The sequence below is a fragment of the Mytilus trossulus genome, chromosome 2, assembly GCF_036588685.1.
Source record: "Mytilus trossulus isolate FHL-02 chromosome 2, PNRI_Mtr1.1.1.hap1, whole genome shotgun sequence".
NCBI lineage: Eukaryota > Metazoa > Mollusca > Bivalvia > Mytilida > Mytilidae > Mytilus > Mytilus trossulus.
The window spans coordinates 20,130,255-20,148,596 of NC_086374.1; the positions used below are offsets into that span (position 1 = coordinate 20,130,255).

The 18,342-nt window shown below is 31.1% G+C and overlaps 2 protein-coding genes across 2 annotated transcripts in view; both read left to right on the forward strand.

Moving 5' to 3' along the window:
* Window positions 1-18,342, forward strand: part of LOC134706707 (mucin-19-like) — a 263,376-nt gene that overhangs the window by 52,896 nt on the left and 192,138 nt on the right. The window lies entirely within an intron of this gene.
* Window positions 1-18,342, forward strand: part of LOC134708595 (mucin-17-like) — a 52,126-nt gene that overhangs the window by 5,652 nt on the left and 28,132 nt on the right. The window contains exon 2 of the mRNA XM_063569244.1: window positions 16,850-16,988. Within this exon, the coding sequence (XP_063425314.1) occupies window positions 16,850-16,988 (139 nt within the window). The remainder of the gene's footprint in view (window positions 1-16,849; window positions 16,989-18,342) is intronic.

Here is an 18,342-nt window from a genome sequence, read left to right on the forward strand (position 1 = left end):
TATACAGCCCTTGCACGGTCGGCAATATTATCACATATACTTAATTTAAACCAATAGATATGTAACATATTTTTCTGTAGATGGTAAAATAGAAAACTTCAAAGTGCAAAATATATAAGTTTTGATGAAATGATTTTCTTCAGAACTACAAAAAGGGTTTGAATATATTGTGAATTTATTATAAAATTCATTTGTAAGATTTCGTTGAATATATTTGAAAATAATAATGAATAAAAATTAATTCACCATATTTCTAGGGACAAAACTCTGTATTTGGCTGCATAGTGTTGGACTATTTTGATTTATATGGGTCTAATTTCACGTACAATATATTTCTCTAAGAGAGTGACATGTCTTGATGACTGGATACGGCGTAATGCTATCCGTACGTGATATTCTGATCGATTATGTATCCCGGAATAATTTCTTACCCGTGCCGTTCCCTATGACGTATTACAATGACTTTCCAAAATAATGTAAACAATCGGATTATTTTTCAAATTTTTAGACATGAGCGCCAACGTAGACCACCATGATATTTTGTAATGGAAAAGATACAGAAGAGTACCGTTGATTGTTAAATATTTCAAGATGGTCTACGTTGGCGCTGATGTCAAATTTCGTCTCCGAACTTGACAAAATTGTAGATTTCTTACACTTTTCGTCGGTTTAAGACTATTCAATGTCTTAGTTTGAACATATTTGAGTACATAACACCTAAAAATAAGGTTCTACAGGGACGAACAGATATTGAAGTTCATTACACAAGCGTGATGGGATTCAACTTTAAAGTTTAAAAATTCCAGTTACCTTTTTTTATCAGCAGAAATTAAATATCTAAATAGCTTTACCTTCGTATCAAAGAGCTTTAAAAAAAATTGAAATCGTTTTAAAATATAATTTAAAATTCTTCCTGACAACAGAAAATTTCATACAATGCACGTTTTTCGAGGTAATTGGGTTCACCTTTTTCATGTTTTCATTTCCTTCAATTCTTTGAAAAAAATATTTCTATCAAAATTCTTCTCTTGTTGCATCAAAAAGTGTCCATTGTCTCAAGATAAAGGTGATAAAGCCGTTTTTGTTTGTTTTACCACACTACATTAAAATTTATTGCAAAAACAAGAATCTAAATTAAAAACAGCCTATTTTGAAATCATTCAGATTACATTTGTATCAAAATGTATTTTGCGAAAATTTGTTTCATCTACTAAAACTAGTAAATAACTGTTTGTTTAAATATCTGACTTCCTTTCTTTTTTAAATTGTTCTGAAGCTTTTTTTAACACTTTTTTGAGCGTCTAGATTGATAGAATCAGTAGACATTACATTTGTGCTTGATGGTTTTTTTTTATCCCCTTGACTTTGGGCTTCCCACTCGACTTTATATATGTATCGAAGTTTCGTATAGCCAACTCATGTCTATCGAATTCAGAGTCAAAGAGCAGTATTAGATTTACATACTTCTCGTGTTCGTCGTTCGTCTAAGGCATGTTTTGGTCACACTTATAAAGCAGCTTAACAATAATGACTTGTATAGTCCGAGCTCAGTTCGGATCTATCGGAAACATTTTTCCTGTTTGATTAATCTTTAAAATTATTCGATGACTAAATATCAAAGCATCTCGTACAGTACTCCGCATTTCAAATGAGGTGAAATTTTCAACAAATATGGGATTGCAATTTTTTAATTTGTTTTTATAATGAATTTTCTTTATTGTAAAAAGTAGATTATCACAACATGTATGAACAAAGGTAAAGAAAATGGCATATTCACACAAGGGAATTGTGATTTGAAATAAGTTACTTACATACAAAATGCAAAATGTGTAGTGACGGAAATTTAAAAAAATTATACAAAGGCCAAAATATTACTGCAAATTTTAAAGTAATACATTTTCCAAAATTTATTCTTTATAGCTAAAGGTAGATGGTATTCAGAAAACAAAAACAAATTTCATATTCAAGATGGCCATAAACAATGACAAACTTTGAATATGTTGTAAAAGTTTGCGATTTTTTAAAATTTTCATAATATCTATAAATAAATAAATAATAGAAACCAAACAGAAATTTCCGCAACGTACGACAGAGTGAAAATTATTCAAGTTGTCTCAAGAAATCAGGTTCATAACTAGAGGTGCAAATAAGTCAATGTTAAGAGCCAAAATAAACTGAACAGTACGAAATTTATTACAGGAATATCTAGTTTGCAATTTTGGTTTTTAAATGGTCTGACATTATACACACAGAAACCTATTCACTGGGCTAAAAATGTAGTAAAAATTACGTATTCGAATTACATTAGATTCAGTTACAATGACAAATTTTTATCATAAAATTTAAAGAGTTAATTGGTTAGGTATTAAATGTCAATTCTAAGGCAATTTTTATTTTACAACTTTTGGTTAAAAGTTACCGTCAAATCCACAGTTAACCACGCGAAATTAAGAAGGGACCCACCATTTTTAATTGATTGGGTCAAGAAATGTTCGATTAATACAATATTATCGAAAACAAAACAACACCTACCTTGAATTCGCCCTTATAATGTGATTTTATCCAAATTTGAATCGTAGAGGTAACGTAATAACCTCCAGTTTATAAGTTTTCATTTGTATGACGTCATGTTTAGCTATGACGTTTTTGCTCCAAAATTATTCATGAATTTTCGCGGATTTTTTTTGTAGATCAAGTTTATACAATGTTTCAAGCTCTAACGTATTATTTCTATTTGTAATGCATTAGAATTGGCATAACAGTACTGTAGCTGAATAGTTGCCCCCGTCAACTTTGATTTGATGGTCGCACATTTTCGTTTTACTGTATCCGATACGCGTCGCCAGTAACACTGCATTTGCGAACGTCAAATCGACAATTGACGCTGGTAACTCTTCCAGTACAGTTATTATTTAAATTGTTTTTGTGTCAAATTACGACCAAACACGGGTGTCATTTGGTACATCGAGAAAAACGATCGTGAACGATTACTTACTTTGGTCAAAAATTTTGATTGGATCGGTTGGGATCTAGAATCGTGAATGCAATAAAAGGTAAATCTACGTCAAATCTATGGAAAAACCTGCTTTATTTTCAAAAAGTGGAATAAACAGAACGAAGTTTTTCTCTCTGTCAAAACGATTAAGCTTCCTTAATAATACTGTACACCAAGCCAAAGAAGAAGTCCAATAATTTTAGAGAAAACACAAAAGGCGAAAAGGCTACACACAATCTTATGAGAATCTTTACAAGAAAAAAATCAAGTTTTGTGTCTTTAATGGACACATTACAATTTATCATGTTTCATTTGTAATTTAATCTTTACTGTTTCAAAAAGTCCAGTAAAGTAAAAGTAGTGATTGCTTTAAAAAGTTCGTATAGTATTTATATATATATATATAATTAATTGTTGTTTAATCAAAATTGATTGTGAAAGATCATTCTAAACACTAATGTGACTGTGAAAGACAGTGCGTGACCAAACTTAATAATCTTATTAAACATTTTTTTTTACTAATTGATATACTTGTAATTTGTTGTGTGATATATATTGAGAAGTTTACATATAGACTCATATTTAGACCTGCTTTAAGAAACAATGCTTCATGTAGCTAGTCGTTCAACATGATAAGTCCTTCGGGGGCGTAAATTATTGAAAAGGTAATACATTTATTTTTATAATGCTAGAGTCATATTTAAATGATTGAATCGAGAGGGGGTGTGGTGGTCTTTCCCTGGAAATATCTTTTTTCTTTCCTTATGTGTTTTCATTTTGAATTTCCTTGTACTTATAATATACTTATTTTGAAGGTTATTTGGAAAATGTCAGGGATTTTTTTACCATAAATTACTTAAAACTTTTACTAAATTATTTCATAGATACAAAAATTTGGTTAGTAAATTTGGCTGTATCTGTAGAAAAGTGATTAAAACGGTATCATAAATTTTATGGTAATATTTTACTAAAAGTGCGTATATCACTATGTGATCCGTGTAAACTCGTCGAAGCTTGGTTATGTTACCAATGTTGAAATAAGATCTTTGAATATAGTTTACATTGGCACTACTATCGGTTTTGTCATCATCAAATAAAAACAACTAAATTTGTATTCTTTTGAACAAGATGTATGAAGGCATATCCACGTCGTTCATTTTAGTCTATACATAGATTAACTCCTAACTATCCTACTGCCTGTCTTCCTTGACTGTCCACGTTCAAACACTAAATCACTGTAATTTGTTTAAGTTGTTTTTAATCTCTGATGATTTTTGTCTATTATAAATTGTTTTTGGCTTTTAACTAGCTGTCAGTTTAATTTTGAAATTATAAATTCCCCCCACCTTAGTAGCAATATACCAACTTCACCTGCATATGGGCTATATATTTCCCAACTTATTCGATATTCAAGAGCTTGCAGCTCCTACTCAGACTTTGTAAAACGTCATTAGTGTCTGAGTAGAAATTTGATGAACCAGGGGTATTTCAAAGAACGTCTCGTCCTTTTTCTAAAACGGAAGGTACCAAGACATTGTTGATAAATATTCCGTATCAACTTCTCAAATAATGCACGATGTTCTTGATGTATAGATTCTACGTACTGATGTTGTTTATCATCTTAACAACGTGTTTTATAGTTATTTCATTTGTCTTTGTTCTATTATTAATATTACTTTTACTGTTGAATGGTTTCATGTGATATCCGTTTGACGTGGCTCGGTACTTATACATCTCGTCAATGTGTTTGTATTGGCATTCATTTTTTGGTGGTTTGTTTTGTAAATGCGATTTTGTATTTCTTTTGTTCTTATAACGTGACACTTTCCTTTAAAAGATACCGTCAGAATGATATTGTTCTATTATATGTAATTTTCAGATATTTCTATTATGAATTACAATATACGTTGAACCACAAACGTCAAAATCGCGTAGTGGAATTAACTATTTGTGGATTCTTATAAGTTCTATATATAACTTTTGGACTAGTTTAAATCTCGGTCTATTTCTGAAATTTTTTCTTACATACTTTTGATTTTTTTAACCCTGTATGCTAACATTGCCTTTGTAAAATTTAAAATTGTTTGTATGCACATTAAACGACAAATTTATGTGTCGTATACAATTTTCTGACGTCAGACACTCAAATCAATGAATGTGTTCGTAGATAGTAGATGTTTTTGTGTTCTGTTAAATTGTCCCTTTTAAAATTGTTATACGATGATGAATGATGTATCCATATTTTGACTATTTTATTTATTGTGTCTGTTTATTTAACGCATCAATGTAAATATAACGGAATTTGACGAGGCTGTCATTAAGTGAGAGGGTTAGCGCTATAGAAACAGGTTTAATCCACCATTTTCTACATTTGACAATGCCTGTACCAAGTCAGGAATATGACAGTTCTTGTCCATTCGTTTTTGATGCGTTTTGTTATATGATTTTGCCATGTGATTATGGACTTTCCGAATTGAATTTCCTCTAAGTTCAGTATTTTTGTGATTTTACTTTTTTTAAGTGTCTGCGAGTACTCTCAAATCGTACTTTATTGTTTATTTGACCATGTTGATACTATATTTAATGTTTTTTTTGTTATTAAATGTTCAATTATCCAGGGTTATATCTGGTGTGAATACAATACCATGCTTTGATAAGTGTTTGGTATTACTATAAATTTTTATTTCATCTTACTATGAACATCAAAATTATTTATTTTTTAAAGATATCTTTTGAATTGTACATGTATACGTAAAAACCAAAACATTTTCAGTTACCTGTGTATTATATTGTTTCTCATTTCAAATCGACATAATACAATTAATTTAATTATTCATCCCTTATTTTATTGATTTTGTATAAACATTGCATCATAGATAAAATTTCTTCGTTCAGTGTATGTCCTCTTGTGTTAATATGTAATTTGATTGAGTTAAGCTAATTGAAATGATATTTTACAGTTTGTCTTTCTATGTTGTGATGTTGCACGATTGTTTCAGATAAGGGTTAAGGTTTAGTACCATTAAAACGTTAAAACTCGCTGCAATTGGTTGCACCTGTACAAAGTCAGGAATCTGATGTTCAGTATTTGTCGTTTTTTTATGTTGTTTTTTAAGTGTTTTTCGTTTTTTGTTTTTTTTATATAGATTAAAAAGTAAAATCACAAAAATACTGAACTCCTGGTATAATTCAAAAAGGAAAGTCATCAATCAAATGGCAAAATTAAAAGTTCAAACACATCAAACGAATGGATAACAATTGTCGTATTCCTGACTTGGTACAGGCATTTTCTTGTGTAGAAAATGGTTGATTGAACCTGGTTTTATAGCTAGCTAAACCTCTCACTTGTATGACGGTCGTATCAAATTCCATTATATTGTCAACGATGCGAGACCAAAACAAACAGACAGAATAGGTAAAAATGTCAAAAATATGGGTACAGCAGTCAACATTGTGTTATCATCTTAATCACTATAAAACAACAAATTTAACGAAGAAGCACAAAAGCGCATACATCAAATTTAACATCCTCATTTTGCTTATATTTTACGATTTTATTTATCTATGTAAAATCCACCCTTAAAGGATGGAAGGTTTAAAGTACTGGTGTAAAATTGCGCGTTTGAAATTCGCACAGGTAGACATAAAATAATTTTGTCGTTCAAAGTATGACGGGATACATAAATAGGTAAACGCACAAAAAGTCACAGGACATAAAGTCACAAATATTATGACAATTGTTTGAATATGTACGAGAAATATCTTGAAATATTCATTTTTTAAGACATATATTCATATTAATGTTTAGGAAATGTGTCATTATACTTGAAAAATAAAGATTTATTTAGTTTTAATCGTGCAAAAGAAAGATTTCTTGGCACCATGAATCCATTTAAGTGTCAAGACACTTTGACATTTTGTTTTTTTTTAACAATTATTTAATCATCTTTGATATTTTTATAGAAAAAAAAGGTTTATTGTTTCCTTTTATAGATATATATTATTGGGATGGCTTCATACCAAAAGAGGAAGTGAAAGGTCTACAAAAATTATTAATGGCAATGAGTTGTTTGGTTAACAATAAATTGAGGGATTCTTATCTACAAAAATCAAAATAACATGTGGTCAAGCCATATACTGAATTTCTAACTTTGACTGAAATTAAAGGGAACTGTTGCTGTTAAACTCGCATCTCCTTCTTAGAATACAAAAAATAATTATAACAAAACATGTATCTTCAATACACCAGCATGTACAGGTTTCATTTAAATGCTTAGTGATTTATATCTAAATTTCCAAAGCTTAAGAGTATAAAATGAATTAGAATATGTTCATATCTATACAATATATATTAGGACTTTTTTTTCCAAAAATAATATATGAGGCCATATGACCATTTTCATAAAAAAAATATATATAATTTTGATTTGTTCTCCTATAAATACATGTATGTGCAGACCATAATGACTACTACAGTATTTCATACAAAATACATATTGTGAATTTTTTTCCTGTGACTTTTTTTCCTGTGACCTTTTTTCCTGTGACCTTTTTTCCTACATTCGCATTATAATGGTTTACTTTTTCAAATTGTTATTTGGATGGAGAGTTGTCTCATTGGCACACATACCACATCTTCCTATATCAATTAACAGTAAAAGTAATAATAATAAATAAATTAATTGTGCGGTTCAAAGTGTGACGGGATACATAAGTACAGAGTCCCGTCAAATGTGTATCACTAAAAACAGACTTAACAGTAAAAGTAATATAAATAAATAAAATGATTTTGTCGTTCAAAATATGATGGGATACATAAGCATAGAGTCACGTCTAATGAATATCTAAAAAAACAGAATTAACAGTAAAAGTAATATAATAAAGACAAATAAAAAATACCATAACACGTTATTAAGATGATAAACAAGGCCAGTACGCAAAATCTATACTTTAAGACCATCGTGTATTATTTGTGAAGTTGATACGGAATATTTTTCAACAAGTTATTGGTACCTTCCAATGAACTTTTTCAGAAAAAGGACGAGACGTTCTTTGACATACCCCTGGTTCATCAACTTTCTGCTCAGACACTGGTTGATTTAAAATTTTGATTTCCCGTTTTAATGGTTTTACACTAGTATTGTTTTGGGCTCTTTATATCTTGCTGTTCAATGTGACCTAAGGCTCTGTGTTGAAGACCGTTCTTGGAACTATAATGGTTTACTTTTATTAATTGTGACTTGTAAGGAGAGTTGTCTCATTGACAGTCATACCTTTTGACAGTCTTCTTTTATGTATGTCAGTATGTGAGTTTATTTCTTTGAAATTTCGATTAGCAATATTTCTTACATAGTTTTAGTTTTGTTAAAACAGTGCACTTGTAAGTCATGAATTTTCTTCAATACTGATCATAATGTTAAATCCATTTTGACAATCAGTTTTATTCTTCATTATTTGTCAACATAATTCATTAATTTAAATCATTAACTTACTATGTGCCTTCTCGATAAGATTTAATTCACGATCTTATACCAGTTCTTACACGATTCCATCGTAATACATGACCAGGTTCCTGGTTCGATTCCCGTTCTTGGATGAAAATTTCAGGGACTGAATTTTCGTTTCTCTCTTAACACCATTTGCGAGTGTGGTCTTGAGGAAACGATAACAGTTCGTCGGAAGCGGACGATGAAGGGATGACTCGTGCTAAGAGAGAACCATATCTCTTTCACGTTAAAGACACCCATGTAGACTTCGAAAAAGAGCAGGATAATGCCACTACAAGGCAGATTTACCAAATGACAGCCATGCCACAGGGAAACATTTATCAACAAAACTACAAGCTAAAAGGGACCCGTTAAAAGATTCAAAAGCATTTTAAATTTTGAAAAGAATCTGTCCTATTTATATGTTTATAGCTCAACTTGCAGACTTTTTATACCTTCAGGTATTTCACATCCAATTTTTTATGGAAATATTCTTTATAAAGCTCAAAGGTGTCAGTATTCACCTCAGAAACTTACAAAACCTTTGAATAGACTTATTAAGAAGGGATATAATTACGATACTGTTGTCAAGTCATTAAAGATTGCATATTTTGGCGTTAATATTAAGTCACTGATAAGGCCTTTGCGTCCGAACTAAACACATTTATTCTAAAAACAGTTGTTGGCATGACGCGGGTTATGTTCTTCTCATATATGTTATGATGGTATGATACTAAACCCCTAACGGGAAAGATTGTGCCTGATGTTCATATGATGAAATCATAATCTTTCAGTCAGTTTAATTGAAGTCTGGAGCTGGCATGTCAGTTAACTGCTAGTAGTCTGTTGTTATTTATGTATTATTGTCATTTTGTTTATTTTCTTTGGTTACATCTTCTGACATCAGACTCGGACTTCTCTTGAACTGAATTTTAATGTGCGTATTGTTATGCGTTTACTTTTCTACACTGGTTAGAGGTATAGGGGGAGGGTTGAGATCTCACAAACATGTTTAACCCCGCCGCATTTTTGAGCTTTTCCCAAGTCAGGAGCCTCTGGCCTTTGTTAGTCTTGTATTATTTTAATTTTAGTTTCTTGTGTACAATTTGGAAATTAGTATGGCGTTCATTATCACTGAACTAGTATATATTTGTTTAGGGGCCAGCTGAAGGACGCCTCCGGGTGCGGGAATTTCTCGCTACATTGAAGACCTGTTGGTGACCTTCTGCTGTTGTTTTTTTTATTTGGTCGGGTTGTTGTCTCTTTGACACATTCCCCATTTCCATTCTCAATTTTATTACATGGTACAAAATTATACAAAGATACATGTATATAGCAAAGTAATGTTTTACAATTGTGTCATATAGTGCTTTAACGTGAACTGTGGTATTGCACACATCATACACTGTACACCTGAAAGAGCAAACCAGTTATTAAATTAATTGATTCCGATATATATATATATATAGACTAACACATACTAGCATATGCGCAGTTACACAGGAATTGCATACAAGTCCAGTTTTGTACAAGTCGAAATTACAAAACTAAATTCACATTTTACTGAAATGATGCCGCCTTTTCCCAGGACACGGTAGTGAATTATGTGATTAACATAGTTTCTTACCTCATTAATTTATTCAATTAATGCATGTATGTCTGATTATCACGTGCGTACTTAGTTACAACGGATACTGTCACTTCCCGCTTTATTGCAGATTGAGGTAAACGTCTGAATACTAACTGGACGATTCTGTTGTCAATATAATAGCAACATTGATACATACAATGTATGAACTCGGCAAATTGTAGAAGCAATGTTTTAGGACATTTAATTGATTTATTGGTGTATGCTAAACGTTAAGTGGCAAAGGTTCATAACATAATAATGGCACGAGAGAACACTTTTGGCTAGAAGTATAGGGTAGGGTTGATATATCTAAACATGTTAAATCTCAATGCATTGTCATGCCTGTCCCAAGTTTGGTGCCTCTGGCCTTTGTAAGTCTGGCATGTTTCTTAATTCTAGTTAATTTATATGTTTTGGAGTTTATTATTTTTCTTTGCTGCATTTAAGACCCATTGGTGACCCTCGGCTGTTATCTGCTCTTTGGTAGGGTTGTTGTCTCTTTGACATAACCCCATTTCCATCCTCAATTTCATTTAGTTTTTACAAAAATGTAATATTATTTAATACAACATGACAACACTGGTTAGTTTTTATTCATATATATATAGCAAGACTGTTTCGATGCCTGGTGACACTTTATATCTTCAGTCTAAATTCAGATGTCCATATGGATGGATACAAATTGAATATATATAAAAAAATCAGAATGTGAATATATATGTTCAAACTCTTTTAGGTCATTTTTTAGTAGCAATAAACAAAAAAACTATGTTAATTGGACATGCTTTGATACTATATATGCCCTGGAATTTTTACTAGATAGCATTTTTGTTCGCTTTGGGGATTCCGTATATCGTCAGATTATCGGAATTCCAATGGGGACTAACTATGCACCACTTATTGCGGACCTCTTTTTGTATTGTTACGAGTTACAATTTATGACAAAAATAAGCAAAGACCCATCAAAACAACATCTGATAAACAAATTTAATAATACTTTTAGATATTTGGATGATATTTTGGCTATCAATAATGACGACTTCAGTATGTATATTAATGAAATTTATCCTGGTGAACTTACTTTAAATAAAGCTAATACGAACAATGACCACTGCCCTTTCCTCGATCTTGATATCTATATCACTAACGGAAAGCTGAATACTAAAATTTATGATAAAAGTGATGATTTTTCATTTCATATCGTTAATTATCCGTTTTTATATGGTGACGTTCCCTTGTCACCATCTTACGGTGTTTATATATCTCAACTTGTACGATTCGCTCGTGTAAGTAACAATGTTTAAGATTTTAACGAGAGAAATTCAAGTATTACTGAAAAATTATTACACCAGGGTTTTCGATATCACAAACTAGTCAAAACACTTACTAAATTTTATCATCGGTATAAAGACATCATTCGTAAATATAGCTCAACATGCAGACTTTTTATACGTTCAGGTATTTCACATCCAATTTTTTATGGAAATAATCTTTATAAAGCACAAAGGTGTCAGTATTCACCTCATAAACTTACAAAACCTTTGAATAGACTTATTAAGAAGGGATATAATTACGATACTGTTGTCAAGTCATTAAAGATTGCATATTTTGGCGTTAATATTGAGTCACTGATAAGGTCTTTGCGTCGGAACTAAACACATTTATTCTAAAAACAGTTGTTGGCATGACACGGGTTATGTTCTTCTCATATATGTTATGATGGTATGATACTAAACCCCTTACGGGAAGGATTGTGCCTGATGTTCATATGATGAAATCATAATCTTTCAGTCAGTTTAATTGAAGTCTGGAGCTGGCATGTCAGTTAACCGCTAGTAGTCTGTTGTTATTTATGTATTATTGTCATTTTGTTTATTTTCTTTGGTTACATCTTCTGACATCAGACTCGGACTTCTCTTGAACTGAATTTTAATGTGCGTATTGTTATGCTTTTACTTTTCTACACTGGTTAGAGGTATAGGGGGAGGGTTGAGATCTCACAAACATGTTTAACCCCGCCGCATTTTTGCGCCTGTCCCAAGTTAGGAGCCTCTGGCCTTTGTTAGTCTTGTATTCTTTAAATTTTAGTTTATTGTGTACAATTTGGAAATTAGTATGGCGTTCATTATCACTGAACTAGTATATATTTGTTTAGGGGCCAGCTGAAGGACGCCTCCGGGTGCGGGAATTTCTCGCTACATTGAAGACCTGTTGGTGACCTTCTGCTGTTGTGTTTTTTTATTTTGGTCGGGTTGTTGTCTCTTTGACACATTCCCCATTTCCATTCTCAATTTTATTAAAATTAATTAGATAGAAGACTTAAAAGTATACACTCAACGTTTACGCAAATGGAGAGTAACATCATGTGAAAATTAAGTCACTGGTATAAGGGGATCTGTGAATGCAAGGTAACAAAATCACACAACTGAGCACAGTGACACCCAGTGACGAGAGAATGTAGGAAACTCTTTAATCGGCACAAAACAACGATCAGAGGTCCGATATTGAGACCCTTGACAAAAGACATTCAGTTTTGATTTTTTTTGTAGTTCGGTATTTTACTATTTTACTTTTGCCATTCTTTTGAATATTGAGGGTAGAACTTATAGCTGTCACTGATTTTATTAGGAAAAAATATTTTAAAAACATTTGTATTAGAAAATGAAAAACAAGTGAACAATACACATCGCTGACTAGCTCTTTGATATGATAAATGAATTAACACACTTGAAATTTTTGTTCTTAATTTCAAAACAAGAAAAATAAATTTGACGAATGATTTATATCTGGAAACTTTGGCAAAGGTAAATAGAAAATGGAAAGCCTTTATTTTAAAACACGGATTTCACTATTCATATTAATGTAATGTTGTCAGGGGGTAGCAACAAGGAGTCACCCCTATATGTCCAAACGGATTTTTTTTTTATTGTCAACTGTAATGCATTTCAATCATTCATTTGTTAATTTATTGTTCATGAAATAATTCGAGGTAAACATAGCCTAACATATGTAAGGGGTGTTACAATTTTTAATTTTCATTGTCTTCATCTTCGTAATCAATTCGCGCTCAACTGCTAAATCCTGAGCTGACAACACGCACATGTGACGTTCTTAACTATAATTATGACATTTTTAAAGACCGAAACGGTAATTGATAGTTTCAAAGACTGTCCCGTTTCTTTAAAAACCCGGTATTTGGGACAGAATATTGCACCAGGTATAAGTATGCAGACCATTCAAGAACAAATAAGTGAACATAAAACAACCGATCTGTTGAATGTAAACAATTTGTTGTTTATCAGTGAAAAACGACATAAGTGAATCTGTTACCATATGCACGGTCAATTTTCAACATAACCGCTCGTCATATGATGTTTCTTGAATGTTGAAATTTTGAATGCATTTACTATTTACAATTTGGAAAGGATGAGGGAAATCAAAGTACCATAGAAATATGATGCAGTTACATGGAAAACGGTGATAATAATCTGGCAGTTATTCATACAAAAGCGCTTCCGATAACCTAACTTGGAAGACAGTAACTGCTAGATTTAATATGTGATATATAACTCAGTCTTTCAGGTTTTCTGAATATCGTACCAACTTAAGACGCAATATCCTTACAGATGTTCAGCTTGGAGTTTTTACAAATAAATTGATTAGGATACAATAAACTTACACAACCGATCTCTAGTAATCCACCTTTTTCTGTTTATTGAATGGAAGCGACATAATTGATTGCACAGAACATATTACACGTCGATGATCTGGAAAAAAATAGTGCTAAGTCTTTGTAAAGAGATGAAAGAGGAATAAAAAGAAGGCATACCATTGAATACAGTTACACAGAGAAAGTTTACAGTGCATGGAATTCAAAAGACTAGAAGGCAACACACTTTGTATATACATCCCAATTAGTACATACTCTTTCTCTTTATAATGGTGTGGAATAAAGGTATCCGAAAAAAATGTGTCAGAAATTGAGACTGGTGACATTGTTCAATAAACGTCTAGCAATGGAATACTAAATTGTTAAATGCAGGTTTTTGAATTTCGTATCAACATGAGACGTCAATTATACTGCAATCAGCTAGTTTACTGTACAGATAAAGCTATACGTATAAACGTTAGCTTTATACGTCAATGACCCCAACTGACCTATAAGCCCCGCCTCCTTATTATATTTCATCAACAACATCACGTCACGACCATGACAACGTAAAGTAACAATGGTCAAACTTTTTTCAATTTAAACTTTTATGTCTTCAAATTGGTTATTTATATATCATGTTTATCAAATGTTATTAATTAAGTTCATTTTCCCTTCCTAATTCCTTAATACGCCAATGTCTTACCACCTGGACTACGCTCATAGGGAAATACCCCAAAATGGTACCTCAAGAGGGAAATTCCAAACACTTTTTTAACAATTTTTGTTACATGTTTTTTTCATTTTTCATTTTTTTTTTCGATTTCAGTATAAAAACAATATACGTATAGTGTCTTGAAATATAAAATGTATTTGTATTCGGCACGAAACGGGAAAATGCTCGGTAGAACCTCGCATTTTCCGTTTCTAAGCCTCATACAAATAAATTTCATATTTCAAGACACTATACGTATATTGTCTAATTCAATCTGCAGATTATGTTGGAGAGTTGAAACAAATAAATGAAAATTTTCAGATGAAACAGGTCATAACATTTGCAAACAAATTATGCCGGCAGCTGATTCAAATGAATTTAAAATGGTATAAACAGGAAAATTTGAATAATTACCTTTAAAAACGGTATCAACATATTATCTGTAAAAGTATCATTTTACTTGAGAAAATAACTTTTATTATATGTTATTCTATAGTAATAATATTTTTTTTGTCGCTAATAGACATAACAACTCTCAATCATTTCTACACCAATCATCGGTAATGGGAATAGGTGAAATATACTGACTGATTCAGTAAAACTTTCTTTTCTTATGGTCTGGCAAATTTAACAACATACTGACCTCTTACAAATACAGTTGACTGACAATTTATTTCGTACAGAGACTTCATTAAACCGTTTGGATTGTTTTTATGCCTATTTATGGGCATTATGTTTTCTGGTCTATGCGTTCGTTCGTCTGTTCGTTTGTTCGTCTGTCTGTCCCGCTTCAGGTTAAAGTTTTTGATCGAGGTAGTTATTGATGAAGTTGAAGTCCAATCAACTTGAGAAAATAAGTACACATGTTTCTTATGATACAATCTTTCTTATTGTAATGCCAAATTAGAATTTTTATCCCATTTTCACGGTTTGTTCAACAAAGAAAATGATGTACTATGAGCACATTCTTGTTATGATTCTATTTTGTTTTAATGAGAAGTAGTTTCAAACCGGCAACCAAACTACCTTTGACGGATGTTTATACTCCCAGCACATGTGTGACCACGCCTTTAAGAATATGTAGCGTTAATAATCTCTTGGTCAAGTTTGTTGACATCCCATTGACAGCTGCAATGTGGATATTTTGTTATTATTTAAATATTTTTTTCAGATAAAGTTAAGATAGGCAAAATCAAAAACCAAATTAAACCCCATCACCTTGTGTGTCTGTACCACTTCATGTTATACGTATAAATAGTTGTTTTATATTACTTTTTGTAATGATTCGAATATTTATTATAAACTCGGCTTTTAATAGTTGATGAGGTTCAATAAATTGTTCAGAAACATGTTTTATCTTTTTATGTATTCCAAAATATATACGTTCGTCTACGAGTTACAAGAATCGTGACTCTTTCACCCTAAAATATATCGGTCGAAAGTATATATCAAATATTAGTTTTTTTTATTGGTAGAATAGACATTTACTTTTTAAATTGTTATTTCGATGGAGAGTTGTCTCATTGGCACTCACACCACATCTTCCTATATCTATATGATTTATATACTTATGTCGTTTTAAAAGTAATATTAGTTTTTGCTACATCATATGTATAGATTAGCTAAATAACTCCACATTAAAAATATGTATAAAACAAAACTTTTTAAAACTGTCAACAGCCGTAGCACCAGTAAGATAATGTTAATTGACATTTTATATCTATCTTAACTTCTGTAATAACCAAGCTGCATATAAATATATTTATAAAACTTGCAAATTAGTTGTACCTCAGCGGATTTCCAATAATATGATTCTTATCAACATTCAAGTGGATTTTTTGGCGGAAATAATAACTGATTGTTCATTACCTTCGATCTTTGCTTATCATTAAGCTTTCTACTATTGGTATATTACATTGACTCAATTAAAAGGATGGTTTTATGAATATGGACTAACATGGCTAAAAGGCTCTTTTTTCTCTCTTTTTTTATTGACTACATTGATTTTCTTCTACTGTGAATGTTTATTATATGAATATCATTACTAAAAGGCTTTATTAAATACTTTTTTTTAGATATCAACAATATTATATATAACATATCATCTAAGCATTCTACCATGTCTACTGAAATATTATATCTTATTATTGTACCCTCAAAGCAACTATTTTTTTTTTTTTAAATATTTACATATTCTTGATAGAAGAAGAACAAATAAAGGGACTAACAACACTACAGATCCAAATTTTGGCTGCAAAAGAGATAGAAAGAGTGTGTGATGAATATTTAAACAATCAAACTTTGGTTGTAACAAAGTTTTCAAAATTGTGAATTAATATTTATGATACGGTTAAACAATTGTTCTTTCTTACAGATAGAAGTACTTGAAAGTGCTTATAATAACGGACATCTCAATGTCAACAAAGTCCAAATAAGCATCACTCCAAAAGACAAAGAGAACACATATCAACCAGTCAAATTACAAATTCAGATCTATGGATGTTATGAAATTGGTAAGTGTACTGATAAAAAAAATCAGAAATAATTGTCGGTAGGTATTTCATTCTAAGAAATCGCACGATTGGCTGTTCTTTCCTGAGGATAATCAATAGCTATTGCGATGAATTAGACATCAGGATACTAGTGTTTCAAATCATTAACCACATACTGCAATCATTGTATATTTTTTCAAAGAGTGATGTTTCTGTGGTGTAATGTTATCCTCATTATTAGAGGCATTTTTAAAATGGTAACATGTGAAAGTTAATGACTTTTAATGCAGTCACATCAACGGTTATTCGAAAGGTTATTATCTGTACACTTTCTTTTATCACGGTCGTCAAAAAGTCTAACGAAGCAGTTTTTTTATTTGTCAATGTCAACATGAAAGAATGGCATTCCTAAATTTTACCTGAATTAAACAAAAGTAGTTTTCTAGTTTCGAGCATGATAAAAATGTTTCACAGCTTATAGACCCCACCTCCCCCAATTACTTATGTGGGTTGAGCATGCAGAATTGTTCCTTTTAAAATTGTTATACGATGATGACTGATGTACCCATATTTTGACTATTTTATTTATTGTGTCTGTTTATTTATCGCATCAATGTACATATAACGGAATTTGATGAGACTATCATTAAAGTGAGAGGGTCAGCGCTATAGAACCAGGTTTAATCAACAATTTTCTACATTTGAAAATGCCTGTACCAAGTCAGGAATATGACAGTTCTTGTCCATTCGTTTTTGATGCGTTTTGTTATTTGATTTTTCCATGTGATTATGGACTTTCCGAATTGATTTTCCTCTAAGTTCAGTATTTTTGTAATTTTACTTTTTATAAGAATTATTCGCTATTTCCATTCTTAATTTTATTATGTAAGTCAAGTCTTTTAAGAAGTAATATGTATGGAGCTTTAACTTTTATTTGTACACCTGTCTTTCAATTTTTATTGTTTTAAATCACAACTTCAAGTTTTCTTTTATGGTTGATTTTACTAGTATAATAATATTCAAGTCATAGATATGTTAAATGATAAAAGCACCTAGTTAGTGTTACCAACAGTTGAATGATCTGGTAAAATCAGCCGATAATATATATAAAATACCGAACGTGAACTATTTCCGAATATGACTTATGCCGAGTGTGCATTTGGATTGCTAACGACGTGTCTCGGTGTTTTGTACATTCAACATTCTTGTATTTATTTTTATGTTTGTGTAATGGTTTCGGTTGAATAATGTGTTATGTCTTATTGTTTGTTGTCCACATAATTATAAATTTGCCTTTCTATAACATCATTGTCATGAAAATTGTTTGAACGAATATTGTCAAAATAATTGTATGAAGTTCAAGATTGTATGTACG